Here is a 19763-nt window from a genome sequence, read left to right as displayed (position 1 = left end):
TCACCCTTTAAAAAATAGGGATACAATTATCAGAAAATTTTTAAGGATTAAAGCTCAAGATCTTATAAAGTGTGCATAGTGCTGACTAGATAGATACAGATATAAAGAAAGGCTTATTGTACTTTCTTTGCATTTCCGACTAAATTATGAATCCCTTGATTTATAATTAAATACAAAGCAAATTTATATAAAATTTTGAGGCAAGTCACTTAAACATATGGAGCCTATTCTGCATATTCTTTTCATATCTTTAAGGCATTTATAATTGGTATTAAAAATTAATGAATATGAACATGTTCTTGGGTGTTAGTATTTTGTTTTTTCCTTCATTAAACCTAGTTCAGTGCATTACAAATAGTCAACAAATAATTTGAATACATGCAAATTATTCCCAAAAGACACAAGTTTTGATTTAAAATATAAACAAACATATTGTAAATATGAAGTTCGATAAGCTGAATGTAAAAGCAGTATTTACAATATATATGTCACTGTGGTGCACTTAGGACCGCTATCTACTCCAAATTCCTAGTCCAGTGTCAAGTGTTCTGAAAGTACTTAATGGTATTTGGACTAACTTTTAAAACACACTGAGTTAACGCATTTGGAACAGACTTTAAGTGAGGTTACATATTGCTTATGTTGCAAATGAAAAATGCAAAGGAGTGCCTTAGGACCTATTGAGTACCAAGGAATTCTTAATGGTTTTCGTTGCTCCTCTCTTAATGGAATATCCTCCCAGTTATGACCATCCTAATCCAACCAGATGAAAATGTTTCATGTTAAGCCTCAGAATTATAGAATCATATACTTTGGAGCTTGGAGTAAAAAAATAAAATAATAAAATCCACCTCCCTCATTTTATGGATGAGAAAAACATTCCTTTCAATTGAGACTGTTTTCAAAACAACATTCCTGCCCTTTTATTTACTCTAGTTTTATCATTTGTTTTCATGCTGTTCAGTTGACCACAACTCAAAATACCAGTGTGCTCATGGTGTAATGCATTTGAGTAGGGTCCTTTCTGTATGTGTTCCTCTAAAGGACTCTCGGAGTCTTGTGGGGAATTTTCCCTGTGGTATCAAAGTCAGGAGCTAGTGGTTTTCTTTGGGTATCTTTTAAGAGAACACTATCGTGTAACATCTGGGACCAGAAAGAAATCTTTATGGTATATATTTTACAGATCTTTTCTTTTTGGATTTTCTTTTTCCTCTAAGAGAAAAGCCTTTAACATTTCACATAAAATATGTTGTTAATTAGTAAATTGTCAAGAAGTCTAGGTTCTACTCCTGTGTGAGTCCATTTAAACATGTGCCTGAAAAGTTAATAATTCATTTTCCAATTATAATTTTGAAGTGCACTGTTTAAAATTCTGATACATTCAAGCCATGAGAATGAGTTTTTTCATTAAGTGTGGTGTTTAAGGAATTCCCAACCTACATGGCTAAGGAACTTACTAGAGCTAACTGTGACTAATCCCTTTAACCTAAAGAAATAGAATTGGTAATAAAACCCCCAAATCATAGCTTAATCACTTTGGAGTTGCAATCACCCTTATATCTATCTATATAAAGCTGTATTTACTATTTATTTCTAAAACCATATAATGCAGCCTCTGATCTTGAAATGTACTGGACAGGAGGATTTGGGGACCTTGTGTTTCCCATAGGTATCAAGATAAATTGTCCTAAGCCATGTGAAATACTAATATGCTTACAAGGCCCTTTTAGAAAATAAGTTACCAATAACCTCAGTTGACTAAAATTTGATTAAGAAAAAATAGTGAAATAAAACGTAAAAAGCAGACTAGAAGGGCAGGAAGACATTCTTCCCACCCTCCCTCCTTCAAAAGCTCTTGCTCTCTGGAAGTAGCAGGTTCCAGCAAGTGCTTGGAATCCGGTCTCCGTGAAGCTAGGAGCACTGCAATAGCAGGGCGTTCCCAGCTGGGGACTCTGGCTGCTTGGAACCTGCAGCCACCTGGCGTGGTTCTTAAGGGCCCTAGAGACTTCTGTCTTGGACCTGAGGGCTCTAGGGTTGTAGGCAAAGGCTGTGAGCAGTCAGAAGGGTTTCCTGTGTGTCAGCAACTTCACTTTGCCGGATAGCTGGCGGAAGAGCGAAGGAGCACTCACGGGCCAATCGCTCCCCAGCAGCCAGGCGGACCGAGCGCCCCCTCACCCTCTCTGCTCTTGGAGCAGCGGAGGGGCAGAGGCTGAGCGCTCTCGGTCACCGTGAAGAACTGCTCCATACAAGACTCGTCTGGCTCGAGGCGGACGCTCCGAAAAGCTCTGGCGGACGGCGGGCTGGCTCCGCCGAGGCACGCCCCTAGCCTCCCGGGAGCGCGGACTCACCCGGGAGCCCAAACCCCGCCCATCCTCGCGGGGAGCCGCCTGCCCCCAGCACTCACCCGAGCAGGGCCTTGAGGAGGGGCCCTGAGCTGCGCTTAGGGTGAGCACTGCGCGATCCAGAGGCGCGCGGGTCTGCGGCGAGGCGCGCTCCGATGGCCCCCAGAGGCTGAGCGAGCGCAGGGACCGAGAAGGAAACGGCGCGGGCCCCCTGAAATGAGCTGCCTGCTTGTAAGGTAGGGAGAAAGAAGATGCCCAAACGAAGTTGATCTTTGGGGAAAGAACGCTGGGGAGTGCCTTCCCCACGCCGGAACGCAGTACTGCGAGTTTGGCTCGACCTCCTCGCTGAGCCCCCAGCACAGTCTCTGCTCTCCCGAACCCTCGGGAAGGCACAATCGGAAAGTTGTCTGTGGCGGTGCCCTGTGCGCCCCGTTGTGTAACCTCGGCACTGACCAGCCGGACCGGGAAGTTGCTGGCCCGGCCGCCAGCCGCGGCCGCGGGCGGATTTCATGGCCCGGGGCGAACGCGGGGCCGGAGCCGGTGTGGGTGAGCCCGTGTGTGCCCCCTCCCGTGGGGATCCCGGGCGCCGGCTCCCTTCCGATCCCTCGCTTTTCCGATGCTCGGTGCGCCCTTCGCCGCTGCCCTCTCGCCGCGACTTGCCCGTAGGAGCCGCCGCGTAAGTCGGGGAAGGAGAGAATGACCGAGGTGCTGTGGCCGGCTGTCCCCAATGGGACGGACGCTACCTTCCTGGCCGGCCAGGGTTTGCCCTGGGGGAACAGCACCGCAGCCTCCACCGCTGCTGTCGCAGCAGCTTCGTTCGCATGCTCGCTGACCAAGACGGGCTTCCAATTCTACTACCTGCCGGCTGTCTACATCTTGGTGTTCATTATCGGCTTCCTCGGCAACAGCGTGGCGATCTGGATGTTCGTCTTCCACATGAAGCCGTGGAGCGGCATCTCCGTGTACATGTTCAACTTGGCCCTGGCCGACTTCTTGTACGTGCTGACTCTGCCCGCGCTCATCTTCTACTACTTCAATAAGACGGACTGGATCTTTGGGGATGCCATGTGCAAGCTGCAGAGGTTCATCTTCCACGTGAACCTCTACGGCAGCATCTTGTTCCTCACCTGCATCAGCGCGCACCGGTACAGCGGCGTGGTGTACCCGCTCAAGTCTCTGGGCAGGCTGAAGAAGAAGAACGCCGTCTATATCAGCGTGCTGGTGTGGCTGATCGTGGTGGTGGCCATCTCCCCCATCCTCTTCTACTCGGGCACCCAGGTCCGGAAAAACAAAACCATCACCTGCTACGACACCACCTCCGACGAGTACCTGCGAAGTTATTTCATCTACAGCATGTGCACAACTGTGGCCATGTTCTGTGTCCCCTTGGTACTGATTCTGGGCTGTTACGGATTAATTGTGAGGGCTCTGATCTACAACGACCTGGACAACTCGCCTCTGAGGAGGAAGTCCATTTACCTGGTGATTATTGTACTGACTGTCTTTGCTGTCTCTTACATCCCTTTCCATGTGATGAAAACGATGAATTTGAGGGCCCGGCTGGATTTTCAGACCCCAGAAATGTGTGCTTTCAATGACAGGGTTTATGCCACTTATCAGGTGACAAGAGGTCTAGCAAGTCTTAACAGTTGTGTGGACCCCATTCTCTATTTCTTGGCAGGAGATACTTTCAGGAGGAGACTCTCCCGAGCCACCAGGAAAGCTTCCAGAAGAAGTGAGGCAAATTTGCAATCCAAGAGCGAAGACATGACCCTCAATATTTTATCTGAGTTCAAGCAGAATGGAGATACAAGCTTGTGAAGAAGCAAGAATCACTGAACACCCACTTTTGTAACATGGTAGGATGCTTAATAGAGCCAAGTGCTTTTTTTCCCCCTTAAGTTTCTAGTAAGCTTAGAAAAAACTTGAGTCCAAGAAAGTAGTGAGTTAAAAAAAAAAAAAAAAAAGTGGAAACACCCAACCCCACACTTAGCTTTTTGGGTTCACTTTCAGGGCCTTTCTAACTAGAAGTATGTAAAATGAAATTATACTATCCTAGTTAAACATTTACTTTTTTATCGGCCTTTAAAATTTACAAGCTTTTCTGTTTAAAGTGCACTTGAGTACTAGAGCTATTTGATATTAATAATTTCTCCAAGAGAACGGATCACTTGAAACTTTGATCCATGGTAGGAACAAACAGACTCCACATTCTCTAAGTTAACACAGAATAGCAAAAATACTTAAATCCTTTAATTCAATATAAGATGAAGCGATCTCAGCTGGGTGTCTCTTTTGGTCCTAGAAGCATAGGTGGTAGCTGGCTGAGTTTCTTTGGAGAATTGAATAGAAAAGTTAAGTCAACAAATTTAAAAACCTAAAAAGTGATTATTTACCAGTTACTTCTAGAAAACTGCTGTTAGGTGCTAGATGTTTGGTGGTAGAAGTCTGCATATATTATCTTAACAGGCAAATGGAATTGGAACAATCAAAGTTCATGTACTTTCCCTGTAAACACTGAACTCTTAGACTTCCGGTGATAAAGGACATTTATTTGCACCACGGCTGTGCACTGCCTTAGCAGAATGTGTGCCGCAGTACAAATGCTCCCTGAGAGCTGTAAAAACAATGTAAAAAGTCAGATATATTACAGACCAGGGTTGAAGAATGGTGGCCAAGAGGATGATAATATCAGAGGGAGAATGTGTGACAGTCCCTCACAAGGCATAGGCTGCAAACATGTTTTCCAAATGTATAAGGCAACTAGGATTAGGGAAAAGATGTTTGTTTTGTTGTTGTTTGGTTGGTTTTGTTTTGTTTTAGAGAAGACAATTTTAGAATAAGGACTTTAAATTAAAATGGTGTAAAGGCTTTCTATTGCCTCTTCAAATGTTGAAAAACATTAACTGCAATACGAAAAAAAAGGCAGCAGACTTTGTACAGGCTGTGTTGATAGACTGAAAAGCTGCAATCCTGTAATGCATCTTCTATACTCACACTTAAAGAGAAAAAGCTGCAAATATATGGGAACGGGAAATAGAACTAAATGTATGGGGTATGTAAGGGGCCACAGCACTGAACAGTTGTGGCGGTTACAAATCTGCTAATAGTTTCAGAGAAGACTGCTGGTCAGTTGTTTTTTTTCCCCCTCTGCCAGGCAGTAATGAAAACTGAGCAAAATACTAAAGTAATTTAATAAGTTTTCAATGAATATTGAATATTGCATTTCTAGCCATTGAAATGGTCAAGTTTGATAGGATGTAGAATAAGGGAACACAATTCTTAACTCCTAATAAATCCAGGATCAAAGAATTTTTGTCAAAACTAGCCTCAAAAAAGCCAGCATTAAAGTTTGCAACTGATGGTGGAGTGACGGGTTGGAAAGCACTTTGTAAGTAAAGTAATTTGGCGTCTGTCTGAAGCCAAGAACATATGGGACACAGCGCCAGGACTTGATCAGTTCCTGTGGTACCTGGTGGCCTGTGGATTTGTGAGACCTTCAGTTTCTTCTTAGACTTGCTTCGGTTTATCCAGTCTTTGGCCACTAAGATCAATGAAGAAAAGCAGTGGTAAGCCTTACTAAAACAGTGATTTTTTTCTATATATTCGGGTTATTGCACAGAATGACAGGAGCCCAATCAAAAAGAAACCAGTTAGATGTCTTACCTGCACCACCTCGTTTTGAGGAAAGAGATTCGTTAAGGTCCTTACTTGGTTAGGGTCCTCTATAGCGTTCATGGTGCGGAATCCTAAAAGAAAAAGTATAAAATAGGTCATTACCGTATGATCCCTGTCAAACATCGTGCTCAGTGACACAAGATTAACATCGCTATATGAACCAAAATGGAAATTCAAAGCCTGTGCCATCCTTGAAGTCATAAGCTAATGGTATTCCTTTCTGTAATATTTCCTCACCATTCACTTAATTTTCTTCCTTTTAGGTCTCAGGATGTCAGCCTGGTTTACAATACTTGTTACATACATTGTGTCTCAGCTTCCAGAGAACTTTCTTTTGGACTGTGGATCCAGTGAGGTGGACAGTGCCTAGAAATGCCCTTTTACTTCTTGGCATGTTTTTTTCCCCAGTGTGTTTCTTCATACATCCTGTAGTGGACGATGACAACGTGTGAATACATGCCAAATAGTAACAAGCAGGATCTTGCCTAACCCCTTCTAGGCACAAAGAGGTCTCTGGGAAGAGTCTGTGCTAATGGTAAAAACATATAGAGGGTCAAGATGAAGCAGTGATCTATTGGCTGGAAATCGGATGACATGTGACGATGTAAGCAGGTATTTTAATAGTAAAGGCAGAAATCTGTTGGCATGTTGATGAAAGAACTGCTAAAATTATAGGACTTATCAGTTAACCTAAGTTTCACACTACAAAACTATTTTCATGCCAAGTTCAAGGTATTTTTGGCTCACCAATTGGTGTCTTTGACTTTTTAAACATAACTGTGCATTGCACTGAAATGCTAAAAACACAAACCAAGAAAAGATACAGCAGAGAGGAGTCAGTGTTAAAAACAGGACATTGCCACTTGGCCAACTGTGGAACTCTTGACCCTTTCAACACCACTCTCCATGGATTAAAAAGGTTAGATGGCCTCCATCTGTTGGGACCTCAGGGGATGTGGTACAACATTAAAACTACAGCCAGCCAGAGGTGCACGAAATCTGCTACTGTACTTTCCAGGACTCTTCCATTCTAGTCCTTGGCTAGAAATTCTCACAAAGTTCACCAATTATGATGTGGACCTATGACCTATAAGTTTTCTCAATCTACTCGGACAGTACAGTAAACTGCTTTTGGATACAAGAGACGTCTGTGCTTAGAGCAGCTGGTATTGGACTAGGGAAGATAAAGATAGAGATCTCCTGAAGCTTTAACTTAGCTGGTCAATTTATAACTAACATAATATATTTATTGATGAAGCTCACAATTCTGCAGTTGTACAGATTAAAAAGCTTTCTTGAAAGAGCAAATATGCGGATGTAAATTATATTTATTACAATGTATAATATGTCACAATAGTGTATTTTATGTAATGTGATGCATCGATAAAATGAGTTATTGTATATTATACTTCTCAAATACCAGTATCTTGAAATGTTTAAGATTTTTTTTTTGATCTAAAATATGAATGTTTTGTGACACAAGTGGTTAATTTTTTCTAGAAGTGCTTCTGCATGTTTACCTTTTTACTTAGGGTTCTCCATACAGACACACTGTGGTGTCAAACTATAAGCTCAATAGTAAATACAAAATATCTTTGCCAGACTAGGTCTGTATTGTCTATATTTTATATGACATAGAAAAATTTATATTGTCTTTTCAAGACCTTTAGAATCGTGCCCCCCAAAATGGTTGATATTTCCAATTCCAATGTGAAAAGTCCTAAATTCAAAGTAGATCTCTTACATTTTAGAAGTGTGGAGGAATGGGCATTATAGATAGATTAGAATTTAAGGAAAAACTAGGGGGAGTGGAGAGAGAGAAAGAGGCAGCTGGTGCAATCCCTTACTTGTCCTCGGTTCTGCCTACATTTTTGTGTTGTGTTTCTTAAGGTGAGAGTATAATCTTGAGTTCTTCGAGAGGGAATTTCTAAGTAACATGCTACCAGCAAGTTCAACACTGCTATTTTAATGTTTTTGTTGTTGAGTTGGTAACTTTAAGTGTTAGAGTGATAACTGTAAATGATTTGGCTGCTGAACTCTGTTACAATTTTTTTGTGTTGTACATTGTATCATACACATCATTACAAATTAATATGAAGGGGAATATATGTTACATATAAAAATTTGTGACTTTGAATTCTAGTATGTTTAGTGTTTTTGCAAAAACGTTTATTTTTATATTATCTGTGATTTTTAATATAGTTGAACTAGATTTCTTTGTGATTAACAGTTTCATTGAATGAGCAGTATGCAAACAGTGTTACTTGACATTTTGAGCCTTCTCAGGTTTATCTAAATCAATGGTAGCTTAACAAATTCCAGACTTATTGTACGTAATGGTGTTTTTAATAAAAGGAATGTATATTTCCTCTAAGTTTGCATGCAGGAGTGTACAATATTATGTGTGTCTAAGGCATGTGGCCAACTTACTATCTGCTATTTATAACAGGAGAGCTTTGATAAGATCTTGATCATCAGAATTGTACCTACCATAGACAATTAAAACTGAAAAAGTCTCAATAAAATTATGAAATGTGATCTGATGGTTTCTATGTTGTTATAGTGTTAAGACTCATAAGTTTCTCCAAGTTTTGACACCTACTGTTCTGGCTGTCATAGTATGTATTTCTTAAGGTGTGTCCTAGACTGTAAAAAGGGAAGTGTTATAAATTATCTTGCACCAGAATTCTTTAAGATTATCATTGAGGAGAAAAATACAGAATCATTATGTATTTTCATACCATTAAATGTTAGCTGTAATCTTTTCTCCTCTAATTTTTATCCATAGAGGTAATCATACTAATAATAATCTTTTGTGGTTTCTGTTTATCCATTAGCCTACATTGCCTGCTTCTTTCAAGTTTATTAAAAAGTAAATATCTGATCCCGTGTAGTGAAAAAGCGTATAATGGAATGGAAGCATACTTAGAAGAATTACCTTTCTTTTCTTTAGTGGAGAAGGTAGGTGCATAATGGTCCTGTGTTGGGTTTTCTGGTTGTCTGCTGAGACAGGTGCCCTGTCACAGAAACCTGTGGGTAGAAAAGTCTAAATCACTTGCAGCCCTTATGATGCTTTCACTCAGTTTTAAACTCCTTAATTAGCTAAACTATCCAAACTTCATAGGAATCTTCCTCTATTTAATAACAGCATGGTAGAGTTTTGTGGGTGTATATGTGTATATGCTTATTTAGTGCATACACAGAAATAATACAGATAGTCATTGTTCTGATTTAAGAATTTACTGTAAAACTTGGAGAATGTTTTGATTTTCAAAATCACTTTGGGATTAGAATCAGAGAACTTTCTCTGCAAGTAAATATACTGCTTTTAAATTCTCTTATTTTAATGAACTGGAAAGTTTATACTCTTTTCAGAATGTTTAGAATTTTGCCCCCAGATATGGTCAGAGTCCAGTTCCATATGTAAAAAGCTTGCCCTGAATTCAAAGTAGATCTGTTATGGCTTAGAAGTCTGATGGAATGGGGCATTAAAGACACAACAGATGTCACTAGAAATTCATGTTAATACTGTGCTTACTTGCTTGAACCCTGCAAGGTTATACTGCTTTGGGGTGGACCCTGGGGACTGACGTCTCCAACCAGCATTGTTGCTGGGACCGATCTGTGGATGGAGCCGGGCCCCTGGGCTGAGCAGCTGACAGTACTGCAGCCCCTTAAAAACAGACCCAGATAAGGAGGTAGGGTGATAGGAGACATGGGGGGGCACTCAGTCCTGCCCATGGGGGAGAAATGCACTGCTTTTCCTGATTACCTGATGAAGAAAAATAACCAGCATCAAGGTGGGAAATCCTTGATAGATTGAAACCGAGGCCCTGGAATGATCTGATTTAATCCTCTCACCTCGGTTTGCTGGTGTGCGCAAAGTTTTCCATTCAAAAATGGAGCTAGCAAAGAACTCAGGGTTCTCTCTCCTACTAAAGCATTCCTTCCACATTGCGGGACTCTTCAAACTGTAGATCTTGACCCATTAGTGGGTCATGATGAGCAAACAAAATAGATCAGACTCCTTAACTCAGTAAGGCTTTATGATTTTCATTTCAGAGATACACAGGCACACACTTATACTCATGCACATAACACATTACTCACATGTCTACTGTGACCCAGGACACAAGTCCATTTGATTTCTTTGGAATCATTTGATTTCTCTGAGGACCTGGCCAAAAAACCATAAACTACACTACTCAGTACAAGGTGGGGCGGGATTACAGCAATAGGGAATGAGAAATGTTTTTCAAAACAACTTTTAAATAAAGAGGTACTCATTTTTAATCTTGTTATATGCATCCTCTTTTTAAATGTTTCTTGAGATTACATTTGGAATTCCCAAAGAAACGGTATTTAGCGTACATCTAAGGAGAGCTATTTGCAGTTATAGAGACTATAATTGAAACTTAGATTTATGTAAATTCTGAAGCTTAGCTCTTCATACTATCCCTGCTGCTGTGAATAGTTACTAGAAAAACAGCAAATGTCCACTGTGTTTAGAGCATCAGCTTTGCAGTCAAGTGCCCTAGGTCCGAACCAACTTCTACCACTTACCAGTTGTGTACTCTGGGCAGTTGCTTGCCCCCTCTGGACTGTGCGTTCCTCAACTATAAATTGAGCGTAATTGCAGTCCAGAGACATTGGGATAATTAAATGAAATAGAAAATGCAAAGCACTTCCCACATAATATATACTCAAAAAAATGGCAGGCTTTCTTTTTGAGGCTGCTAAGGACTTCACCGCTCCCTGTGGTGTTTTGTTGCTGTTTGTTTCTATTGTTATTTCTTTTGTCTTCTCTCATGCCAGAAGGCTTTGTGGATCTCCTAGAAATTCTAGTTTTGAAATGGAGCGCATACACTATTTTCTTTTGGACTCTCCATTGAATAGCTGAGGTCAGATAATAAGTATTCAACTTTTTGATGCTTTGCACTGTGATGCGCACTGTGTGGACAAAGAGATGTAAAGCAAAATGTGTGCAGCTAAAAATATATCAACAAGAAGAGTCTGCTGACCTCCTTGGCTGGGCCTCACCTCTCAGGTTCACGGTCTATTTTCAGTTGCCACAGTCCAAAGTCTGGTCTTCAGTTTTGCAGATAGAGAAACTTGATCTCAACAGTTCACCTGGAGTTCACCATCTCTGGGACACTGACTCACACCAAGCAAACTGTGACAAGAGAATCATTTACCAACGAGATGCCAGTTTATGAATATACAACGGCTGTATCCAGTCACAATAACAGACATCTGCCTTTGTTTTCAATCTAATTATGGATCAGAAAGTTGCCTACGGAGCTTAGAATAAGAACAAAGAGAGGTAATATTCTTTAACGGCATTTCCAGTAAGATAGAGGAGCTGAAAGAATCTGCCTATCCCTGAAGATACTGGGTGGAATGATCAGTATCCATCCTGTATGTGGAAAAATGCTGCCTCCTTGAAATAGCACATAGATTGAAAATTTCACATTTGCTTATTTTCTTTTAAAATCAGTCATCATCATTATTACTTTTCTTGCAAAACGTGTTTTAGTAATGTCTCCCTGTGGTGGTGGTGGTATTTAAGGCTGCAGTGCTTGCTAAGTTGGAGATACTCAAAAGATACCCAGTTGGAAGGCTAGAGTAAGTCATTACAAATGCCATTCCAGAGTTCGGGACAAAGTTGTAGCAAGAGATAGAAGCTTGGGAATTGTCTGTTTACAAATGACAGCTGGAGGAAGAGTGAACCATAGGTAATGCCAGCACTGGGATAGACAGAGAACACTGAGCAGGAAGAACTGGAGCCAGAGAAGATCCAGGACAGCCTCCTGAAGAAATCGGTCTCAGAAGAGCATTTCAGTGAAGAGGTAAGTCTGGCACTTGTTACAGAAACAACCGTCAAGAGTCTGTTACAGTTAGAGATTAGAAATGATTGGTGTTTGAGAGAACTTTAAATTCATAAAAATAGTAATTATTACTGATCGCTAAAGTGTTTTGGTGAAGAGATTAAGGAAAATAAGTTAGTAGTTTGAGGAGAAGACAAATTAGAGACAGAAAATGTATAAAGAGGGGGGCGCCTGGGTGGCACAGCAGTTAAGCGTCTGCCTTCATCTCAGGGCGTGATCCCGGTGTCGTGGGATTGAGCCCCACATCAGGCTCCTCCACTAGGAGCCTGCTTCTTCCTCTCCCACTCCCCCTGCTGTGTTCCCTCTCTCGCTGGCTGTCTCTCTCTCTCTGTCAAATAAATAAAATCTTTAAAAAAATGTATAAAGAGACTGCATGATAATTCCAAAGGAAACAAAGTCCATGGGGAAATTGGAGTAGATGGATGACCTCAAAAGGACAATGGGGAAGGGGTGGTCTAGGAGAGGAGTGGCTGTGGGTTTTGAATTGGAACAGCAGTAAAGGCCATCATAGTAGAGGAGAGCCTTAACTGTGAGGCTAAGGCATTGGATGGGTCACTGACAGAAAGATTATAGGACAAAAAATTACAGGGACAAATATGAAGGTTGGCGGATAACAGCAAAGAGGAAGAGGACAGCTAGCAAGACCTAGTTACTATTACTCTCAAAAAGAGTTGACAAGGCAGTGGAAGGATAATGTCAAAAGCAGTGGGGACCAGGAGAATACCTATCCCTTCTCTGGTATGTAAGAGTAGTAATATAAAAAAGTCCTCTATGGGAAAAAGAATGAAGGAAATATTTTACTGGGTAGTTGTTAGCAGCTTTTTACAGAGAAGACTGAGTGTGCAGAAGCTTCCTTTAGAAGGAATTGTGTCTCCAGAACACACAGCAAAAAAGGGGTGAGATGTATGGTCAACAGAGGGTAGAAGTGGGAGGAGAGGGAAATGAACTGGAGGAGAATAGTTTTGGGACAAACTTGTACCAAAGAGGTCATACTAGATCGTGAAGGCAGCAAGCTGTAGAAAGATGCCAGAGTGGAAATAACCACTATTTCATTAGGAAATTTGGCAATATGTTTTTCCACATTTTAGACAGATTGTTCAGATTAATGGAATTGGGAAAAAGGAAATAGATTAGCCTTAAACAGTGATTGAGAGCTTGTGGAGTGTTTTAAAACATGGCTGCAAATTCACTGCCATTTTCTCTAAGAATTGGTATCTATGGTTCTTCTCCTTGATCTGAAATGGTTTGTGATTGTTTTGACCCATAGAATATGGCAGAAGTGGTACACTATGAATTCTAAGATTAAGTTATAAAAAGCTACATAGTTTCCACCGTGTTTGAAACATTCTCTCTTGGAGCTCAAAGTTACTAGGTAAGAAGCTAACTACCTTTAGGCCACAAGGCCTTGAAAAGAGGTGTAGGGGTGTGTGTGAGAGAGGGAGAGTGGCAGATGGTGGGGAGAGTGCACACATGCAAGCCAAAGAGCCTCTATCCATTCAAATCCTACCAGCCCACATACCAGACAAGTACATGGAGAAGACTTTGATCCAAATACCCATTCTAGTCACTCCCAGCTGCTTGAGTCTTCTCAGCTGAGGCCTCAGATATCATAGAGCAAAGATAAGCCATCTTTGCTGACATTTGTGTGAAAATCTATAAGGAAAATAAAATCATGGTTATTTATGTGTTCTGGGGTAGTTTGTTACACAGCAATAGAGAATGGCCTAAGACAGACTGTAATTCGGGTTGCCAAGGTGGTGTCATCTCTCACAGTTACTGCTTTCTTTTGTCCTCAGGTGGGTGTGGCCAGGGTAGGGGTGGAGTTTGGGGGTGGACTGATTTACGACTATATGGTATATTCTCAAACAGGGATAGTATTAAATTATATGCACAGGAACAGAGTAACGGATGGTTGCTTAAAGTTAGTACCTAATCATGAAAAAATATTTTTCTTATTCTATCCGTTGCCTCCAAAAACAATGACATGAATATAGAAGGCACTTAAATTGGCACAAAAATTGGTGGTGGTGGCAGTAACATAAGGAGGCAGAAGCATGAAATAATTTGTAGGAAGAAATAACCAGATGCAGTGTGTGAGCATGATGGAGAAAAGGAAAAGTCAATGATGACTGAGGTTTCATCTGGAGAATCAGGGATAATGGCATGAATTCTGATGGAAATGGAGGATTGGAAAGGAAAGCAAGTACATGTACAAAACATGAAAATAGTGCGTAAAACTTGAAGACCTGTCTGCAAGAAGTATTCACTTAATATTTTCAGCCTCTCTTCTGCTAATGTGGCATAAATTTAATTTCATGTTGTTCAGTTCTCCTGCCCTTTTCCTTGAACTTGTGACTTACATCTATAAAGGACATCTGGTCTACATTGTCACCTCTTAATGTTAGCAACTCATGAAGTGGCCTGTTTATGTGTACACGGCCATTCACAAGAGCCCTTCACTTCTAGTTCGGTGAGCAGGCACCACGCCTTTCTTGGGATAAGAGCATCTTACTGTTGGGATCTGGGGCAGGCATGGGGCACCTTGTTGAGCTCTCCCAGTCCATTTCTTTAGTTACACTACAAAGCTACTTCTATTCAGGGGTTTTATGCCTTCAGAAAAATGTAAAAGGAAAATCTCAAAACATTTTTAAAAAAGTAGTAAGGACAAAAAAGTATGGATGAATAAATTTTCCTTTTGAGTTTTCTAAATTAAGTTTGGGGCTTGAAGCAAAAATTATAATACTGTTTGATTTGGTTCTAAATGTATGTAGGGAAAATATTTAAGATGATTACTTTTTAAATGGGGGAAGGTAATGAGACATAAAGGGAGGTAAAGTTTCTACACTTGAACTGGCAAAATGACAGCAGTAAATGGGGAAAGTTATGTTCATATAAGTTAATAGCTACAGCTACAACTAAAAGTAGGTATACAAAGTGATATACTAAAAAAAAATGTAGACGAAACAAATTCTAAAGAATATTCAAGTAACCCACAGAAAGGAAAAAGAAAACAGAAACGAAAACAAATGATAGAACTAAATCCTAAAATATCAATAATTACATTAAATGTAAATGGGTCTAAATACACTAAGCAAAACACACAGACTGACAGACTGGATTAAAAAACACAACCTAACTCTAATCTTTCTATTGTTATATTTGAAGTAGGTTTCTTATATAGGCGAACTGAAAGTAAAAGAATGAAGAAAGACATAAAAACACTAATTAAAGAAACATAGGAGTAGCCATATTAATAACAGATTAGAAGAAAGAGCAAAGAAAGTTGACAGCAAGGGATGTCGTACGATGATAAAAGGATAAATCCACCAAGTTATGCACCAAAAACAACACTGAGAAATATTGAGGCAAAAATTGATAGAACTGAAAAGAGATAAATCCAAAAATATAATTGGAGACTCAACATCCTTCCAAAAATTAATAAAACTATTAAATGGAATATCAGCAAAGACAAAGAACTCAAGAACATGACCAACCAACAGACTCCAATTGACATTCATAAAACCAATAATAGCACAGTAGCAAAACACATACTTTTTTCAAGTGTGCACATCCGGGTCATACAACAAACCTCAAAAAATTTACATTATTATATAGAATGTGTTCTCTGACCTCAGTGGAGTCAAACTAGAAATCAATTAGAGAAAGGAAAATAGGAAAATACCTAAGCACTTGGAAATGAATGACAGTTTTAAATGAACATAAGTAATCTATGGGTCAGAGAGGAAATCTCAAGGGGAATGTAAAAGAAATAGATTGAACTGAATTAAAATAAAAATGCAACATAACAAATTTGTGGAACACAAGTAAAAAGCATCTATTAAAAAACTACGGCTAACGTTATACTGAATGCTGAAAGACTGAATGTTTTCTCCCCTAAGATGGGGAACAAGGCAAACTCAGTGTGAAAGCAGTGCTGAGAGGGGACTTTGTAACATTAAATTCTTAATTAGAAAATGGAAAAAAAGAAAATTCTGAGCTCCCATCTCAGGACTCTAGAAGAAGAGCCAAAAAGAAAATAAAACCCAAAGCAATCAGAAGGAAGGAAACAATAAAGAACAGAAATTAATGACATGTAAAACACAAAATCAATGAAATAAGAGGTTTTTTTAAAAGATCAATATAAGTGACAAATCTCGAGCAAAACTGGTCAAAAAAATAACAATTATCAATATGATGAATGAAATGAGACATAACTAAAGACAGTGCAGACATTAAAAAAATAATATGGGAATACCACATACAACTTGACATCTTTGGTAAACTTCCTCTAAAAATACAAATTTATCACAATGTACCCCATACAAAATGGATCGTTTAAATAGCCCAGTGACAGTGAATTTGTAAATTAGACCCCCCCCCAATCTCTAGGCCTAGTAGTTTTCACCGGAAAATTCAACTAAATATTTAAAGAAAAATTCACACAAATTCTACACTGTTTCTCCCAGAAAACAGAAGAGGAAATATTTACCAGTTTATTAGATGAAATGAGTGTTACCATGATACCAAAACTAGAGTACAAAAATAAATTATGGACCAATATCCTTGATGAATATAGTCACAAAAATTCTTAAGAAAATATTAGAAAATAGAATACAAAAGTAAAAAAAAAAGTATAAAAATAGAAGAATTATCATGACCAAGTGTGACCTGGGATACAAGTCAGATTTTATATTTAAACATATTAAATAGTGACTATTATATTAAGATTGAAGAAAAATCACACAATCAAATCATTGGTGAAGAAAAAGCATTTGACAAAATACAACATATATTCCTGATAGAAATTCTCAGAGAAATAGAAACAGAGGGGAATTTACTCAACTTGATAAAGAGCATCTATTAAAAAACAAAAGACAAACAAAAACTGCAGCTAACATTATACTTAGTGGTGAAAGACTGAATGCTTTTCCCCCAAGAGTGGGAATAAGGCAAAGATTTCTGCTCTTACCACTCATATTGAACATAGCACTAGAAGTACAGTTTGGAAAGGAAGTAAAAAACCTGTCTCCCTATTTGTAGACATTATAACTGCCCACATAGAAAAGTCCAAGGAATCTCCAAAATAAAGAGTTCTGGAACTATTAAATGAGTTTAGCAAGGTCACATAATGGAAGATAAACATTGATACAAGTATCAACTGTATTTCTCTATACTAAAAATGAGCAAGTGGATGCTGAAATTAAAAGCCAATACCATTTACAATTGCTCAAAAAATTAAGTGAAGTAAAATCTATCAAAAACATCAATGGGACTTTTATGCCTGAAACTACACAATGTTGATGAAAAATCAAAGAGCTAAATAAATGAAGAGATATACCAAGTTAATGGATTAGAAGTCTCAATATAGTAAAGATGTCAATATTTCCTAAACTGATATATAGGTTTAATGATATTTCTATCAGAATTCCAGCAAGAATTTTTATAGGTATGGACAAGATTGTTCTAAATTGTATTTTAAAAGACAAAGGTAGAAGAGCTAAGGCAATTATGAGAAAGAAGAATAAAGTAGGAGGAATCAATACCATGCAATTTCAAGACTTATACAGCTATAGTAATCAAGACTGGGTACTGTTGGCAGAGGGATAAACATACAGATTAATGGAACTGATTAGAGAATTCTGAAATAGAGCCATAGAAAAACAACCAATGGATTTTGGACAAAGGTACAAAGACAATTAAATGGAGGAAAGAGTATTTCCAACAAATAGTGCTAAAGCAATTGGACATCCATGGCCAAGAAATAAAGAAAAGAAAGAAATTTCCCTAAACCTCATAACTTAGAGAAAAGTTAACTCAAACTGGAGCATGAGCTTAAATGTAAAATATGCAACTGTGAAACTTTAGAAAAATCACAGATGAAAACCTTCAAGATCTAGGACGAGGAAATGTGTTCTAGATGACACCAAAAATGATAATCCATAAAGGAAAAATGAATAAATTGGATTTCATCAAACTTCAAACCCAGATATTATTCAATGAGTAATTGGTTAAATTAAATGTGGTACAACTATTTCATGGAATACTATACAGCAATAAAAAGGAACAATAACCTGGATGAACTTCCAGAGAATTAGGCTCAGTATAAAATAAATCTCAAAAGGATATATGCTGTATTAGTTCATTTGTATAATTCTTGAGAAATAGAGAATAGATCAGTGGTTGCCAAGGATTAAGGAAGAAGCAGGAGAGGGAGGGAAGTAGCTGTAACTATACAATGGTATTAATACGACGGATTTTGTGGTAATGGAAATGTTATGCATCTTGACTAGTTGGGAAACCCTACTATAGTTTTTCACAATTTACCATTAGGAGAAACTGGGTAAAAGGTATATGGGATCTCTTTGTATTATTTCTCAACAACTGCATGTGAATCTGTATCTCAAAATAAAAAATTTAAATTAAAAAAGAGAATGAGACTAGGCATACCTAGAAATAAACATCCATCAGCAGATGAATGACAAAACAAACATATAGGTCCTTCCAATGGAATGCTATTTAGCAGCAAAAAAAGAACAATCTACTAATACATACAACATGGATTAATCTCAGAAACACTACACTGAGAAAAAGAAGCCAGACATAAGAGTACATTCTAGATTATGTATATGAAATTCTGGAACAGGCATAACTAACCTAGAGTAATAAAGAACAGATTGGTCATTGCCCAGAGCCAGAACTGTGTACAGATGAGGAAATGACTGCAAAGTTGCAGAAGGGGATTCTTAGGGGGATGTGTTTGATGTCAGGACTGCAGGGTGTGTTGCACGTATCTATGTTTGTCAGTACTCATCAAACCGTACACTTAAAAAGGAATACATTTTTGGGGGGCACCTGGGTGGCTCAGTGGGTTAAGTGGCTGACTCTTCATTTAGATTCAGGTCATGATCTCAGGGTTGTGAGATCAAGTCCTGTGTGGGACTCCGTGATGAGTCTGCTTGTCCCTCTCCCGTACCCTCTGCCCCTCCCCCCCGCTCATGCACTTGCACGCACTTTCTAAAATAAATAAATAAAATCTATTTTAAAAAGTACATTTTGGGGGTGTCTGGGTGGCTCAGTCAGTTAAACTTCTGCCTTCGGCTCAAGTCATGATCCCAGGGTCCTGGAATTGAGCCCCACATTGGGTTCCCTGCTCAGCAGGGAAGTCTGCCTCTCCCTCTCCCTCTCCCTCTCCCTCTCCCCCCACTCATGCTCTCTCTTGCTCTCTCTCAAATAAATAAAATCTTTTTTTAAAAAAGTACATTTTGTCATATGTATATTATTCAATAAATCTCTATTTAAAGAAAGAGATAGAATGAATAAAATTGAGAAATTCGAGTAGATACTGTAGTTTTTTGTTGTTGTTGTTGTTGTTTAAGTTGGAGGCTATAGCAAAAGAGAAATACTTTCAGGGATGTCATTCTAAGACAGGACTCTGCTCATCAAATGCCTGGTAGGTACCAAAAAAAGACTAGAATTTGCATACCTTTCTCTTTCCCAACTTTCCCTAATCTCCCTTGGCCAGGCTGAGAACTAGAGGAGTAAGTTACCATGTAGCTCAGACATAGAGGAATCTAGTCACCAGATGGGCCATACAAGATGGAAATTCATCTTATGAATGAGGTGAAGATGAGAAAAATCACAGCATATGGCCAGGGCTGTGATATGAATGCTTAACAAATTGGGGCCCAATATTCTGTAGTGTTTCAGAGTGAGATTCAAATGGAATCAAATCCTAGCACAATTATTAAGCATGGAAATTGGGCAAGGTACTTAATGTTTCTGAGCCTCATTTTTCTCTAAAATTTTCCAAAAAATAGGGTTGGTAATGCCAATCTCCTTGTGTTACTGTGGGGTA

General features: G+C 39.2%; 1 protein-coding gene and 1 long non-coding RNA gene across 3 annotated transcripts; one reads left to right on the top strand and one right to left on the bottom strand.

Moving 5' to 3' along the window:
• Window positions 1-2895: 2895 nt before the first annotated feature.
• Window positions 2896-8558, top strand: P2RY1 (purinergic receptor P2Y1). 2 transcript variants are annotated; one of them, XR_005836534.1, is made up of 2 exons: window positions 2896-5911; window positions 6284-8558. XR_005836534.1 is itself a non-coding variant. In XM_008710962.2 (2 exons), the coding sequence occupies exon 1, from the start codon at window positions 3039-3041 to the stop codon at window positions 4161-4163; it is 1125 nt and encodes a 374-aa protein (XP_008709184.2). In that variant the 5' UTR covers window positions 2896-3038; the 3' UTR covers window positions 4164-4201; window positions 6284-8558. The 2 variants fall into 2 exon arrangements, 1 of the variants encoding a protein (XP_008709184.2); XM_008710962.2 differs by having other exon boundaries at window positions 2896-4201.
• On the bottom strand, window positions 5812-9042 carry LOC121104254. The gene is made up of 3 exons (XR_005836535.1): window positions 8959-9042; window positions 6009-6091; window positions 5812-5886 (listed from the first exon to the last, which is right to left on the bottom strand). It is a non-coding gene; the product is annotated as an uncharacterized LOC121104254 (long non-coding RNA).
• Window positions 9043-19763: the final 10721 nt, after the last annotated feature.

This window comes from Ursus maritimus, unplaced genomic scaffold, assembly GCF_017311325.1.
Source record: "Ursus maritimus isolate PB19 unplaced genomic scaffold, ASM1731132v1 scaffold_20, whole genome shotgun sequence".
Taxonomy (NCBI): domain Eukaryota; kingdom Metazoa; phylum Chordata; class Mammalia; order Carnivora; family Ursidae; genus Ursus; species Ursus maritimus.
The sequence above is the reverse complement of the archived record's forward strand: the minus strand, read 5'-3'. Positions and strand labels throughout refer to the sequence as shown.

What these genes read in the sequence shown, in the direction of transcription:
- P2RY1 (XM_008710962.2), top strand. Translation starts at nt 3,039, where the DNA reads ATGACCGAGGTGCTGTGGCCGGCTGTCCCCAATGGGACGGACGCTACC.